Consider the following 15,182-nt stretch of genomic DNA (forward strand, 5'->3'; position numbering starts at 1 on the left):
CTGCCCCCTTTTCATTTTTGTCAGTTTATAAATTGTACTCTGGCTAATGAGTTCCATCCCGATTTCCAGTTCCAAATAATTATCACTCTCCGAGTACGTCTATTCTTTAATGTGCCACAGAATTAAGCACATTACGAGGCAAGCCCAGGTGAGCGGGCCTGCCTGTGCCAGGGGGCCGCTGGAGGGGTGCCAGGCCGGGGAGGCTGCTGAGCCCCTCCTCGCCTCCGTTCAGCACGTACTGAGCCGCCACCACATGTCAAACACCTGGGTCCGCGTGAGACATAAATGCAGAAGCCTCTGCCGGTCCCGGTCCCTGGAGAGCTCACAGACTAGATAATTGCCCTAGTTCTCCACACTGCTTTGCCAGTCAAAGTATGACTAATGGGACCTGAAATCCTGAATGGTTTTTAACTGTGTATGGGGCTGAGATTGGACCAAGATTAATTGAACAGCAATTCCTTCTTAATTTCTCTTATACGACTGCGCTGAAATTTATGAACATCTCATCAGGTTGAGCTGAAGTTTAAATTTGCAATATTAGGAGGGGGCGGTGGGTGCGACAGGGGAGATTTATTAAGGAAGTGACTAGTATAAGGGAGACTGAGGATATAGGAGTCAGGATTCTCCAGAAACACAGAACCAATGGGAGATACATGTTAAGAGATTTATTTTAAAGAATTAGCTCATGACCTTGGGGGTCAGCAAGCCCCAGATCTGCCGGGTCATCAGGCTGGAAACTTGGGCAGATGTTAATGCCGCAGTCTTGAGGCTGAATTCCTTTTTCCCCAGAAGTCTTTAGCTTTTGTTCTTGAGGCCTTCGACCGATTGGATGATGCCCACCCACGTTATTGAGGGTAATCTCCTTTACTCAGACAACTGATTGTGGATACTAATGGCATCTACAAAACAGTTTCACAGGGCACCTAGATTAGTGTTTGTTTAAATCGCTGGGGTGCCATAGTCTGGCCACGTTGACACAGAGCACTAAGCGTCATAGAGGAAGTGACCCTCCCTGACGGGTGGGCAGGAAATACACACAGAGGAGACCTTCTGTTAGCAACCTCGATGCCTCAGGTAGGTCCCTTGGCCACTGTGACTGCCATCCATTTTGTAGCAAACTTTTATGAAATGCATGCCTCCCACCAGCCAGGATGACATGTGTCGAGGAAACCAAAATGAGTAAGATGGGGGCTCTGTCCTGGAGAAGCCCACGGTCTGGTAAAGATGATAGACCCAGGACCGACCAACTCAGTACAAGAAGTGAAGGGCCACGCGTTTCCTGCACAATGGGACCCTCACAAGTGATTATTCCTTTCAGTGTTCTAGAACATTCTGGTGACATCATTGAAGAGTTCACACGTCTGTCTAGTCATCTCTTCATTGCTGGAAAGCCATGAAATCTTATTTCTTTAAAAATCCCATGATTTAGGGGCGCCTGTCGGTTAAGCGTCCGACTTCGGCTCAGGTCATAATCTCGCGGTTCACGGGTTCAAGGCCCACGTTGGGCTCTGTGCTGACAGCTCAGAGCCTGGAGCCTGCTTCCGATTCTGTGTTTCCCTCTCTCTCTGCCCCTCCCCCACTCTCACTTTGTCCTTCTCTCTCAAAAATAAATAAACATTTTTAAAAAATTAAAAAATTCCATGACTTAGGTGCTGAGTTCAGGTGGTTTTATTTAGGAAAGGCAAGCGATTAAATTAGGAGCACTTAAAGCTGGGTTGTGTTACAGTAGTGCACACAGTAAGTAGTTCATGGTCAGATGCAGGCCCATCCGGGTGGCACAGTTCCAGGGAGTCTGTTACTAGGTTGTGGAAATTTTGCCTTTGATCCATTTCACTGTCTTTCACTTTCTGCCATTGGACGGGGAAAGTTCTCGAGGCATTCTCCCATTACTGTTTGCGTTTGGTTTCTTTCAGGGGCCGATGTCCATGCCCGGGACCCCCGCCGTGGGATGTCCTCCCAGGAGTGGGCTGCTTACACGGGACGGTTGGAGGCCGTCCGCCTCATCCAGAGGCTGCTGGAGCGACCCAGCCCCGAGCAGTTTGGGGAAAAGTACAAGCCAGAGATGCCGCTCCCCCCGGAGGCCGTTCTGAAGCCCACGGGCTCCAAAAACTGCTTGCAGAGGCTCGCCGAGTTTGTGCGGTCCACGCTGACGCCCCGCTCCCGCCAGGGCCTGGAGGATGGGGGCGTCCTGGACCATATGGTCAGGATGACCACGAGCCTCTACAGCCCCGCCGTGGCCGTCGTCTGCCAGACTGTGTGCCCCGAGAACCCGCCCTGTGTGGGGAAAAGGCGGCTGGCGGTGCAGGAAATCCTGGAGGCCCGGGGGAACCCGGACACGCACGCCCGGGAGAGGGATCAGGTAGAGGGCGCCGAGCGGCAATCCCGGACCCCCCAGGCCGCGGGGGTCTCCAGAGAGGGGGCCCCGAGAGCCAGCCTCCCGTCTCCGCAGCTGCCAGGCGCCCCGCGGAGGGCCAGCCTCCTGCCCCTGCAGCTGCTGAGGAGGACCAGCGTGCGGCCCGGCGTGGTCATCCCCAGGGTGCGCATCAGCAAGGCGCCCGCGCCCACCTTCCACCCGGAGCGGGCGGCCGCCAAGGGCAGCACCAAGGACAGCGCCCACCTGCAGCTCCCCAAGTGGAGGTACAAGGAGGCCAAGGAGGAAAAGAGGAAGGCGGAAGAGGCGGAGAGGCAGCGGGCGGCGGCCGCGCAGAAGGAAAGGCGGGCGCCGTCCTGGAGGAAAAGGACGTGAGGGGTCGGCTGCCTGGAAGCGTGTGCGGCGGGGGGAGGAGGCGGCGGGGCTCGGCGCCGGGAAGGATGGGCCCCTCCGCCCCCCCGCCCGCGCCCCTTCCCCCGCCCTGCACAGCCCCGCACGTCGCCGCACATCCCCTGCAGACAGGCCCTCCCGGGGGGGCCCAGAACGCGCTCCATATTTATTCAGGCAGCACCCGAGAGTGAATTGGGCAGGGCACAAGAAGATTAGCCTAAAACCAGTTCCCTTAGCAGTCGGTACACCTAGCGGGCAATTTGCCAAAAAGCCTACCTTTAGAACCTCACTTGAGAAATTTTTAAGACCAATGTATCAAAGGGCCTTTTCGGAATAATTTTGTATTTTAATCATGATCAAATTTGCCTTTTACTGGTCTTTGTATTTAAGACGTCATGAATACATTTGCCCGAAGACCTTTTGTTTAAAATACTGTTTCTAGCAATAATTATTTGTGATATCTCTATGATTTCATACAGAATTTGCGGAAGCCTCCCCTTTCCTTGATGTTTGCTCTAGTCTTTGCCTTTCCTTCTCATCGTAGGTGTGCATGAGCTTCCTACGTTCTTATTGATTTGATTAAGCGATGCTGAATATTTGTTTCTATTTGATGGAGGCATTTACTTTTACAGCAAAATGATGAAGTGAGATCAGAGGGGGGGATCAGAGTTCCTTGTATCTTATTTTTAAAGCTCTTATTTATACAGTAATAATAATGAAGAAAAACCTGTTGTCGAAGTACAAAACCCTGCATAGAGAAGCATGTATTTATTGCTAGAACTAAACATTTTAAGCAAGGGACTTCAGATAAACTGGATGCAAAGCCTTTAACATATTCAAAAATAGATAGGAGAAAAACCTATTGCTTAATAAAATGGGGGCAAATGTAATAAATTTTTAGTAGAAATACAAAGTTAAGTTCTATGTACTCTTACAGAAATTGAATTCAGATATCCTTAAAACGTAAAAAAGATGCAAAAGAGTAAGGCGCCAGAGTGATACAAACCACTGAAAAGGGGGAGAGGGGCTAGCGGAACAGGGATCAGGACTAAACATTAAACAAACTCATCTTAGGCAACTTGTCCTGGCGTGGGCTGGGCCGCTCCCTCCTCCAGACTCCGTTCCAAAGATTCCCTGGTGTGGAATTACTTTTATTTTTCCTTTGATGACTCCCTGTGATGTTCAGTTCATTCTCACGCTGACTTTGTAGAATTTCCAAGATATGGGGACTTCGGCAGAGCATGTATGCGATTTGCCCTGGGCTCTGAGCTCTCACTGGGAGTTTCCATCCATACTTTTTATCTCGGAAGCACTGAGAAATTCTAATGACTCTCTGGCCATCTGGGTTGCAGAGTATCTGTCATATATATGCACTACTGACGGCACTTTATTTAAAAATTACCCTACTTGGAAGCCATAGATTTAAAATAGTAGAGACCGACCCTGGATTCACATGTCAGATCGTGCTGCTCCCTGGCTGTGTCGTACTGTGCACCTGTCTCGTGATGTGGGCTGGGATGGCGCTGGCCTCTGCCTATCCTCCTGTGATGCTTGGCACCATCGGGCATTGAGCAATCTGGGGTCTCGGACTCACCTCTCCAAAAACCTCAACCAACAGCCTGTTGGGCAGCACCAGACTGATGGGAGAAGGTGCGATGCTAATGCTTTCTTTCAGCATCACTGATATTAGGGGGCTGCAGGCCACCCTTGTGTGTGAGTCGGGATTGGCCAAGTGCCCTCGGATGAGATGGGGACTGGTCCCCAAGGTGAAGAGAAACACACCTGAGCTCCCTGACAGTCCAGTCCGGCATTCTTTGAGATAACTTTCATGTTCATGTATTTTCATTGCTTTGGATGGCTGGCTGCATTTTCTAGCTGAGGGTCCCTCTTTGTCACCTGGCTTCCGCTGTAGGTCGGGGGCAGGGGCACTGATGGGCGGTGACCTCCTTCTGCTCTCCACATGTCCCCACATTTGTTCCCTGCCATCTCCTTTGCCTACTCTCTTCCTTTGCCTGTTTTCTTCTCTACTTTTGGCTAAATGCCCTGATCCTCCGTGGCACCACCACTCTGAGGTCTAAAAAGGGCAGAAAAGCAAGGCGATCGTGAGAGGCAGTGCGGTGTCCCTCTTGAATTATCATGTAGTGACCTCCACCTGCCCAGTGAATGAACTACAGATTTCCCCAGCTTCTTTGCAGTTGGTTTAGGATTTTGGCCCGGTCCGCTATGCCCTTTTAAGGGCAAGAGACCTCGTTTGCTCTCCTGACAGATGATAACAGCACCACCCTGCTGTGCGGAGCAGGGAGGACCCGGTGTCTGCTTGCACCCCTGATGCTTATTAACTGTAAATAATGAATTTCAAGTTGACAGGTACCTTCTCAGGGATTTATATATAAATATAGTTAGAGGAAAAGATGAAGTATATTTTAATACTTTTTAGCGTTTGAGTGAATTATGATCACACTAGACAGAAGAAATATTTCTAACACGATATCAGTGCTGCTGTTTTCCAGGGAGCTGTCCAGAGGCTCCCTCTGTTGAGATTTTCTGGTTATTGGAGACCCGGGACTTTGGCAGCTGAAACGGCTTTGGGGGTAGATGTGCGGTCACCTCGGCACCTCTCAGTTACCTCTTGTGGATGTGAACCCTTGTATTTAAAACAGATTCAGCCTGTATGTAAGCAGCGGTGGCTGGGATAACAGAGACGGGCCATTCGTCACTTTTACCTCTAGAACTGGTTCCTCCGTGTCTGCTGTCGGGGTGCATGCCGTGGGAATGACAGTTTCTTGTCCTGGCTCATGTGGATTCATGTTCCACGGTCATCCCGGTGTGCCGCTCACCACTGGGGAGGCAGAGGGAAAATCTGGAAAGCCGAGGGAAGTCCGTCTGGAATGGCCTCAGTGTTAAGAGGCATAAGCTGTCGCGTCTTTGGCCACACTAGGGACACACGGCCCATAGCATCACGGACCTTCGTCACTGTCTCTGAAGCCTCTCCCAACAGGCTCCCGGCAGCACGTCAGGAACAGGAGGTGGGAAATCGCAGCTGGTTCCTTGTCTCAGCGTCGGGTCCTCCCGAGACACCAGGCTCATTCTGCAGGGGACAGAGATTCATGATGTCCGCTGGGACGTGAGGCCTGCATGCGCGGAGAGGCGGTTCCAGACGCCTCTGCCCACTTCCTTCCACGCTGTCAGTGGTGAGCGGGTCTCCGGGGGCCCGGCGTCTGCGTGGAGACCAGGAGTTGGTGTGCGAGATAGAATCCCACGAGGCGAGGCCGGACCCCGTCCTGACAGGGATGCCAAGCCCGTGTTCCGCAGGGAAGAATCAGGGTACCACGTTAGGAAGAAAGGCCTCCCTGAGAGTTAACTTAATGAGCCAAGACTCAGAAGGGGGCACGATTCGTCCCTTGTAGCCTCTGGCAAGAGCACTGCCTTTCCCCCCTCGTCCACACTACAGAGAGGAGCCTGTCTCTCCCTAATTTACCTGTTTGCTCTAGGGAAGGCTCTGATGGAAGTCAGGGGTTCCTCCTCCCCCAGGCTCCCCTGGACGTTGCTGCTTGCTCCTTTCCTGTCTCCTACAACACCTGTCCGCCCCGCAGCGTGGAGGCTCATCATGACCTACTGTGAGCTCCAAGTCGCCGTCTTTCATGCGGTCAAGTACAAGCACTCGTTCTTCCTCACGGTATTTGGGGAAGTTCTGACACGCTGCCCGGGTATTTGCTCAGCGCCCTTTCCGGCCCACGTGGGTGACTGGGCTCTGCTCTGTCTGTGGGTACTCCGCGTGCCGGGTCCTCGTTCCCCGCCACGGCAGCCTCGCACCAGCCCCCTTGAGCCAGGCCAACGGCCTAGAGGACCACTCTCCTTCAGGGAAGGGAAGGCAGGAGGTCCGTCACAACCGGCCCGTGCAGAACGATGAGGTCGCCTTCATGATGGCAACTGGAATCTGGCAAATAGTCCTCAGTGTGGGGGTGCTGTTACCCACAGGGAACTTAGGACAAAACCGGTCTCCCTAAAGTGCTGACGGCCGTTTTCTCAGCTTGACACCTCGATGCGTCTAGAACTTGTTTCTTTCGTCTGTGTAACTCTTGAGTCAGCTGCCCATTTCTGTGGCCTCGAATTCACTTGTTTCTTCATTAACGTGGAAAACGAGCGGCTAAAAAAATTCCTCTGGAGGCTGGTTTTGGGGGGGAAAAACCCGAGACAAACAGAAAAACACGAAACACAAAACTTCACCACTACCCGAATTGATTTAACTGGTTTTCGAGCGACTCGGTTGAATGCCCGTGCCGTGCGCACAATTTCTGCATTGTGTCCCAGCCTGAAACAAGACTTCTGAGAGAGGCACGGTCCCTGCAGCGCTCTGATGGCCCTCGGCTGCAGGCCGAGCCGGAGTGCGCGGTGTGTGATAAGGTGTGAGTGTGCCCACACGCACGTGCATGCGCACACACAAATGAACAACTAAAGGAAGAGCAGGTCCTGTGTTCGCAAAGGTGACGGCTGCGGTGGCTCCCGGGGAGCGTCAGGCGTGACCTTCATCGATGTGTGTGTTCAGGAGGGTTGGACGGTCCAAGACCTACTGGAAACACTTCATCCAGTGGGGCGTGGAACACAGATGCATGTCGTAACCCGGATCTTCTCGAAGTGGAGTGTTGGGCCAGGCGCCTCACGTAGGACAAGGTCCAGTCGCCGAATCGGGGACATCTCTCTGCCTTTGACGCGTGTCCTCTGCCTTGAGAAGCAAAAGCCAGAGAGGACTCTGCTTGGGGAGCTCCAGCAGACTTTCAGCTGTGGCCACAGGGTGGGGACTGAACTTCGAATTTGGTGCCAGGTTAGCCCATAGAATCAGCACCTTACCTCGAGGAAGCACTAGGATTTTCCCAAATCCCAAGTATGAAGTACTCTAATCAAAGCTAACACAACTTGGGTTTTGAGAGGCGTCGATTCTTCATAGTATATCACGTTTATATTGTTTTTAGAGGAGATGTAGGTGAGAAACAAAAATGAAGCTGGTAGGGCAGTGACCTGTGTTGACCTGACGCCATATAATGTTTTGGGAGCCTGCTTTGAAGCACTTTATTAACACCAGCTCTTGAGCAGAAGTTCTAGAAGCTGGTTTGGAACTGCACAATTATGGACGACTGGATGAAAACCAAAAAAGAAAAAAAAGCTGTAAACCTGGAAATGTTACCAGCAGCTCTCCGAGCCTGTGGGGGCGTCCTCAGGAATTTGAATGATACACCCCTGGTCAGTTGAACAGAAAAAGGTTTCCTTGGAATTCTCTTCATTGAAATCATTGTCCTGCCTTGTCATGTTTTGGGTGTCTGAGGATGTGTGTTTAATAATGGCAACTTTATGGCAGTCTGAGAATCGAACAGACTTCTGCACGGGGTACCAGATTTCAAGTTCTGTCATCTTGGGATAAGCTCTGTTTTCTGAATGTAAAGTTATTTCCATTGTCATTTCTGAAAATGGCTGTTTTGAAAATGTTGACTGGGGATAGCATTGGGTACATTTCATAGCTTTTTATTTTGAAGGTGAGTTTTGTTACGGTTTATAAAAGATATTTTCCTATTTAGACCTCAGGGCTATTTTGGGACCTACAAATAAATGTGACTCCCAGCAGCGTCCAATTCTTGGTATCGAAAACGTTAATAATCTTTACGTTAAATATGATACATTATTCAGCATAAAGAATGTGTCTGTTCCCTGTCACCTTCTAACAAATTCTGTATCTAATATTTAAAAAGGTTAAACAAAAGTAATGTAAAAATACGGGGGGATTGTGGCTACAGGATTAAAAAGCGCTTGTGAAATAAACTGTACAGGGGTGTGATATTTGACGTGTGTAGGAAATGAGACAATTAAATACGTCACATGTTTTTCATGTCACTTCTTTTGATCGGGATAGATGTGCACTTTCTTTTTCTGACACACTTTTACCTGAACACGCTTTACTTTTACTTTTTCAATGGTAAGATTTTTAAATTAATGGTTTATCCAAGAATATTTTCACTTATGTTAAAATAGCATCACTGCAGCCCACGCACTAGGAGGTGGGCACCGTTCAGTCGTCTGTCCATGTATCTACATACATGTGTCAAAACAAAAATACGGTTTTTATTTTAGGTTTATTTATTTTGAGAGAGGGAGGGAGCACGAGCGGGGGAGGGGCAGAGAGAGAGGGGGAGAGAGAGAATCTCAAGGGTCTTGATCCCTGGAACTCCAAGGTCATGACCTGAGCTGAAATCAGGAATCCGAGGCTTAATTGACTGAGTCCCCCAGGCGCCCCAGGTTTTGTTTTTCTGTGTATTCTTTTTCCTAGCTGATACAATGTAAATGTTGTTCTTTGGTTTCTTTATTTAAAGCATGCTTTTTTTTTAAAGCATGTCCTTGAAAAGCTTTTTAAAAACTCTAAAACTAATTTGATTTTCTTTTAATGGCTAAAAAAGGAATGTACAAACACAGAAAAAATGAACCAAATGCCGTGAAAGGGTCTCAGATGAAAAGTCCCTGACCCTCCCTCGGGGCAGTCCCTCAGATGAATTACTTAGGCATCCTTCTAGAAATATATATATATATATATATATATATATATATATATATATATGTATTTAAAAAATTTTTAGGATGGGGCGCCTGGGTGGCTCAGTCGGTTAAGCGTCCGACTTCAGCTCAGGTCATGATCTCGCGGTTTGTGGGTTCGAGCCCCGCGTCGGGCTCTGTGCTGACAGCTCAGAGCCTGGAGCCTCCTTCGGATTCTGTGTGCCTCTCCCTCTCTCTCTCTGCGCCTCTCCCACTCACACTCTCTCTCTCCTTCAAAAATAAATAAACATTAAAATATTTTTTTTTAAATGAAAAAATTGTAGGTTTTATGTAAGTAATCTCTACACCCCACGTGGGGCTTGAACTCGCAAGCCTGAGATCAAGAGTCGCATGGTCTTCTGACTGAGCCGGCTGGGCGCCCCCTAGAAGTATATTTTAAATGTTTTCTCCCCTTCCTGTGTCATCCAGAGGAGTTCCTGTAGCACGTACAGCTGCTTTCTCGTGTTTTGGGGAGAGTGCACTTGGCCCCTTCGCTCGTGTCGGTCGGTGGCACCCAGAATTGTTGGACACAGGTGTGCCGTGGCTCACTTAACCATTTCCCGGTCCCGGCTCATTGCGGTGGTGTCGGCTCCTACCATACGCAAGTAGTGAGGAGCCTTGACCTGACCTGTGTGCACAAGTGAATGTTTCTCCGGAACAGGCGCGTAGACGGGATTTGCCGGATCGAAGGGAAGGCCGATGTAAATTTCGGTAGGCACGGCTGTGTTGTCCTTTCCAAAGATTCCCGAGAGAGCGAGGGAGGGGATTGGCCCACCCGCAGTGGACGAGAGAGGCTGTGCCCCTCCCGCAGCAACACCGGCTGGTCATCAGACTTGCCGATGTTTGCAGTCTGATGGTTACAAAGTTGTATCTCATTTTAATTTTCGTTTCCCCAATTATGGGCGAGGGAGAGCCTCTTTTGATGTGTCTTTTGACCATGTTCTTTAAAAGAAATTTTTTTTTATGTTTTATTTTTTATATTTGAGAGACAGAGCACATGCAGGGGAGGGGCAGAGAGAGGGAGACAATCCGAAGCAGGTTCCAGGCTCTGAGCTGTCAGCACAGAGCCTGATGCAAGCTCGAACTTACGAACCGTGAGATCATGACCTGAGCCGAAGTTGGCCGTTTAACCGACTGAGCCACTCACGTGCCACCATCCCCCCAATTTTTTTTTAATGTTTATTTTTGAGAGAGAGAGACAGAGACAGAGCACGAGGAGGGGAGGGGCAGACGGAGAAGGAGACAGAACGTGAAGCAGGTTCCAGGCTCTGAGCTGTCTGCACGGAGCCCGATGTGGGGTTCAAACCCACAAACCACAAGATCACAACCCGAGGCAAAGTCCAACGCTTAACCGACTGAGTCACCCAGGTGCCTCAAATTTTATTTTTTTAAGAGTAATCTCTACCCCCAACATGGGGCTCAAACTCCTGACTCCAAGCTCAAGACTCTCACACTCCACTGACTGAGCCAGCCAGGTGCCCCTGGGTTATTTTCGATGAGACCGAAAACAACTCCTATTTATTTGGAAAATTCAGCCCTGTCTTTAGGAAGTCTGAAGTCTGACACATTAAAAGATCATAATTCTACTCCCCGAAAATCATAATTATTAAGGAAGGACCTAACTGGGAAGTCACATTTTAAATAAAACTGTCCAGGCCATGACGGTGATTGGAGACTATTTGTATTTGTCGTTTGTGTAAACACAAATGAGGTGTGTATGTGTTGGGTAGAAATATTAGTAAATAGGAATATGTACGAGGGATAGTCCTTTAGCACAGTGAAAACCGGGGTGTGAAAAGTGAGGGGGGTGGTCTTGCCCCCGCTGTTTTCCTGATTGAATCTGCTGGGAGACGGTGAAGCCCCAGGTCCCCGCCCACTGAGGCTAAGGGTGCAGTGGGACAGGCCTCGGGAGGGTGCACCCCGGGGTGCCCTCCCCCGTCCGCTGGCTTCCGGAGCAGCGTCTCCACACGGGGCAGTCGTGTGGTCAAGTACGTCATCCCCCGAGGATGTCAGGACAGCCACCTGCCTGTAGCCCCGGTTCCCCTTCACCAGGAGGGGTTGCTGGCTCCCCAGGGTCACTCCTGCCCTCTCCCTTGGTGATGTGTTAGCTGGTTTGCAGCCGGGGGAAGCGGGACAGGTGGCCTAGGTGGCCTGAAAGTCCCCGGTCTGCTGACAAAACAAAGTTAGATGTGCAGATGGCTCAGGTCCTTGGTGAGCTGGCCAGCAGCTCCCGATCCCAGGGGTCACCACCTCCCCACCCCCCCCACATCAGGGTTGGCGAGGTCACAGCCGTGGGTGGCCGCCACCCAGCACCGCCCACCTCAAGACCTGTTATCCTGCCCGAGCTCATTCTTGTCTCACTTAAAAAAAACAAGCAAACAAGCAAACAAAAACCTACAAAATGTTAATACATTTTCCTGGCAAATAAATAAATAAATGAAATGTGTAAATCAGACTCTAACCTGCCTTGATATTTTAAGAGCGGTATTTACACAACAACACCAAGAAATTCAATCGCAGGGATATGATTTCAACTTTTCTCTAGCTCTTACTGAAAAAAAGAAAAAGGAAATTTGTCAGCGTTGAGAGCCTAGGTGAGAAGAAGCTGGACCCCGGGAGCCGGGGGGCTCTCTCTGGGCCGCCAGAGAGACTGGGGGGTTCCTGATTGTCAGGTGGGGGGAAGTTAGCTTGTAGCGGGAAAGGTTGCAAAGTGTCTTCCCTCCCTGGGCAAAGGAGCCTGGGAATCCCGTCCCCCTAAACTCTGCACACTGAGGGACCCCTTCCCGACACTCGCTGTCCAGCTCTCTCCCACCTTGCTGGCCACTGGTGTCACCAGCCCCTTCTCCTCGCTCGACCCCTGAAGGCGAGAAGCCATGAGTGTAGAGGCCACGTCTTTGGGGTTGAGTGCCATCTCACAGCATCTGGAACAGGACTTGGCCCATGGCAGCTGCCCCAGGAGTATCTGTGGACTGGCGAGCTGGACTCTGGCCTCCTGACTCGGGACCGAGGCCACGAGCAGAGTTCCGCTCTGTCCCTTGGGCGGCGGCGGCACAGTGGACCCAGGAGCGCGTGGGCCCTGGGTCCACCCTACGCCCTTCTGGCTGCAGGGCTCCGGGCAAGGAGCCTGCCTCGTGCTTCCGCGTCCTCGTTTTTGAAGTGGGGATCTTCCTGGTCTGTAGGGTTTTCAGGAAGATTTAATTAAACGACACAAATTGTACCGAGCTCTTTATCAGGGTGGACACGGAACTGGCAGCCAGTAAAAAGTTGTCTCCTTCCTTTCTCCGCCGTCCTCCAGACTCAAGCCCGGGGACAGTCCCAGCGACATCTGCTTTCTAACTTGAGACCAGACTCCCAGGCGGGTGAGTGGAGCTCTCCACCCTGCCCTCCCCCCACCGTCTCCCACATACGTCTGCTCACTTCCCCCGGCTCTGAAAGGTCCTTGACTTCACGGAGGCCACATCCGTGACCTACTGGACCTTTCCATCCTGACGCTGGAAGGATGGCCGGCCGCAGCCGGCGCCTGCACCAAGGGCACTTGGGGTCCCCCAGACAGAACCCCTGCATTCCACAGAGGCAGGAGGAAAGAGAAGGCCTCGCTTCCCTCTCTGTGCCTGGCCCTGGGGCAGCCTTGAGGGCTGAGCTGGGGCCCCCATCCCGGAGTCATTCTGGGCTCTTCCCCGTCGGGGCTGTGCTGCCCTCTGAGCTGCTCTCCGTGTCCTCTCCAGAGGTCATTCACAGGGCCGGGGCTGTGTTCCCGGGGGGGGGGGGTGGTGAGCAGAAGTTGGGGGCGGTCCCACGCACACCTCGGGGAGCCACCAGCCTCCTCATCTCGTCTGCCCAACGGTCAAAAATCTGACCTGCCAGCAGCCGCTTCCCAGGGGGTAGTGGTATCGCCTCTGGGGATCCGGCTGATGAGGCCGCGTTGATGAGACTGGCATCCGACAAGGACCGTGTTCAGTGAAAATGGAAACCAGTGAGATCGGCTCAGCGGTAACCGCGCTGTGGAAAATACCCAGCTTTACTGGATCCCGCCTGGCTTTTCTCCCAGAGGAGCAGACGGGGAAGAAGATGCTTGGCTTGCTTAATGAAACGGAGTGACGATATGCAGATTCTAGGCGGTGCGGGGCAAGGTCTTTGGAGACGGACAGACGGGTCCAGTCCCGGCTTCACTACACGTTCTCGTTGTGAGCCCGGCCGCGCTAGTCATTTCCGTAAAGAAGAGCGAATCTCTGAAGGAAGTCTGCACGCCCGGCCTGTTGCCTGGACAGACTGTCCTCAGGGGTTGGCCCTCACTTCTCTGCCTCCATGGCCCCCAGGTGACCGGGAATGCCTCTGGAGAACCCTTGCGAATCCCAGCGGAAGGTAGGCCAGTGCAATCATGGCCTGCGGCGGGGATGCGGTCAGGCACGTTTGAAAGGCCTTCTGAGTCCTAACAAGCTCCATTAGGAGAGAGAGAATCCGGCCACAGCTCTTCAGCCCCAGGCCCTGTGTGAGTCCCTGCAATGGTGAGCTGCCTTGGATGGTGCATGGTTTCCAAGCGGCTGGAGAGGGGTCCCAGCTCCTCGATCTCAGGGCTGCACCGCCAACTGTGGGTAGTCGGCCCCGATCTGTGCTCGGCTCAGCTGCTGCGGTATCCTCAGGGCCAGGAGCAGCATCCCCGGCCATCTGGGTCAAGATCCTTCCAACCACCGTGAGAAGGAAGGAGGAAGGGGGTAGGAGGGTGGTCCCCCTCCCCGAGAAGTGCATCATTTGTCCCCAGAGCCTGCAGGGGAGCCCCGCTAACAGGCCCATCCTCGGGCCTTCTGGGAGCAGGAGGTGCCCCCTGGGGTGGACGGTTGCTGCCAACCTGCCCTCCGACCATCCAGCCACCTGGGATTAGAAAAGCAGGCAGAGAGAGAAGCGGGCCCCTGCTCTCAGTCCCAGGTCCGCACGTCAGCACCCAGCGGTCCTGGCTCTGGCCCGTGCTGGCATCCGCAGGACGGTGGAGTCTGCCCCTGCCCTGAGAACCGGAGAACACAGCCAACAAGGTGTTTAATTACTGCGAGCTTCTCTTCTCTCTGCTATAAGCAGGTAGAAATTATGCTGCTTTCCTGAAGGACTCATGGACACAGGATGCTTCAGGAAATCAGGACAGGAGCGCACACGAGGAGCCTGGCTGGTGGTCTTACTGTAGGTGTCGGAGAGGGGAAGGGGGGCCGGCCTCATCGAGCGTCATCCCGGACAACCTTACCCACTCTCCCCAGTTCGGATGTGCTCCCACGGGAACCTCATCCCTGCCCCGTCGTCTCCGGATGGTCTCGCCCCCTTCCTTCCCTCACGCAACCTTGATATTCTGTCTATTGCATCCTGCTTGTATGCCGACCCGGCAAACATGAGCCTGGGAGTGGGCTGGACGAGTCACTTACCAGGCTTTTGCCATGACTGCCCCAGGGTGCTCCTTCCTGGGAACTGGCCTCTGGTTTTCTGACCTCATGGTTTCCTGGTGCAGCTGCTGATGGAGGTTAAGGAATGATGTCTCCTCCTTTGTTCCGGGGAAAACGCACTCCCGCTCGGCCACGGTGAGCATTTGTATCAAACAGGATTAGGTTCAGCTGCACGTGTGAGAAAACTCAAGAATGATCGTCGTTGGTGTCACTAGTATCAATGACCGTCATCGTCATTACGATTCATATCACTGTCAAAGCTTACTATGCTACTGTGGGCCAGGCGCCCAAAAACCCTGGAATAGAAGGTCTAATTAGCCTCATTTTACATATGGGGAAACTGAGATAAGGAGAGGTCAAGAAACCTATCCAAGGTCTCAGGGCTAGTGAGTGGAGGCGCTGAGATATACTCAGTGTGTGCT

At 52.1% G+C, this 15,182-nt stretch overlaps 1 protein-coding gene across 2 annotated transcripts in view; it reads left to right on the top strand.

Moving 5' to 3' along the window:
• The window catches only part of ANKRD33B (ankyrin repeat domain 33B), an 83,581-nt gene extending 71,789 nt beyond the window's left edge, over positions 1–11,792 (top strand). For both annotated transcript variants that reach the window (XM_019450784.2, XM_053906880.1), the window contains one exon: positions 1,914–11,792. In XM_019450784.2, coding sequence (XP_019306329.2) covers positions 1,914–2,746 — 833 coding nt within the window. In that variant the 3' untranslated portion in view covers positions 2,747–11,792. The remainder of the gene's footprint in view (positions 1–1,913) is intronic.
• The last annotated feature ends 3,390 nt before the right edge of the window (positions 11,793–15,182 follow it).

Source organism: Panthera pardus, unplaced genomic scaffold, assembly GCF_024362965.1.
Source record: "Panthera pardus isolate Hobbes unplaced genomic scaffold, ASM2436296v1 HiC_scaffold_2, whole genome shotgun sequence".
NCBI classification, from domain to species: domain Eukaryota; kingdom Metazoa; phylum Chordata; class Mammalia; order Carnivora; family Felidae; genus Panthera; species Panthera pardus.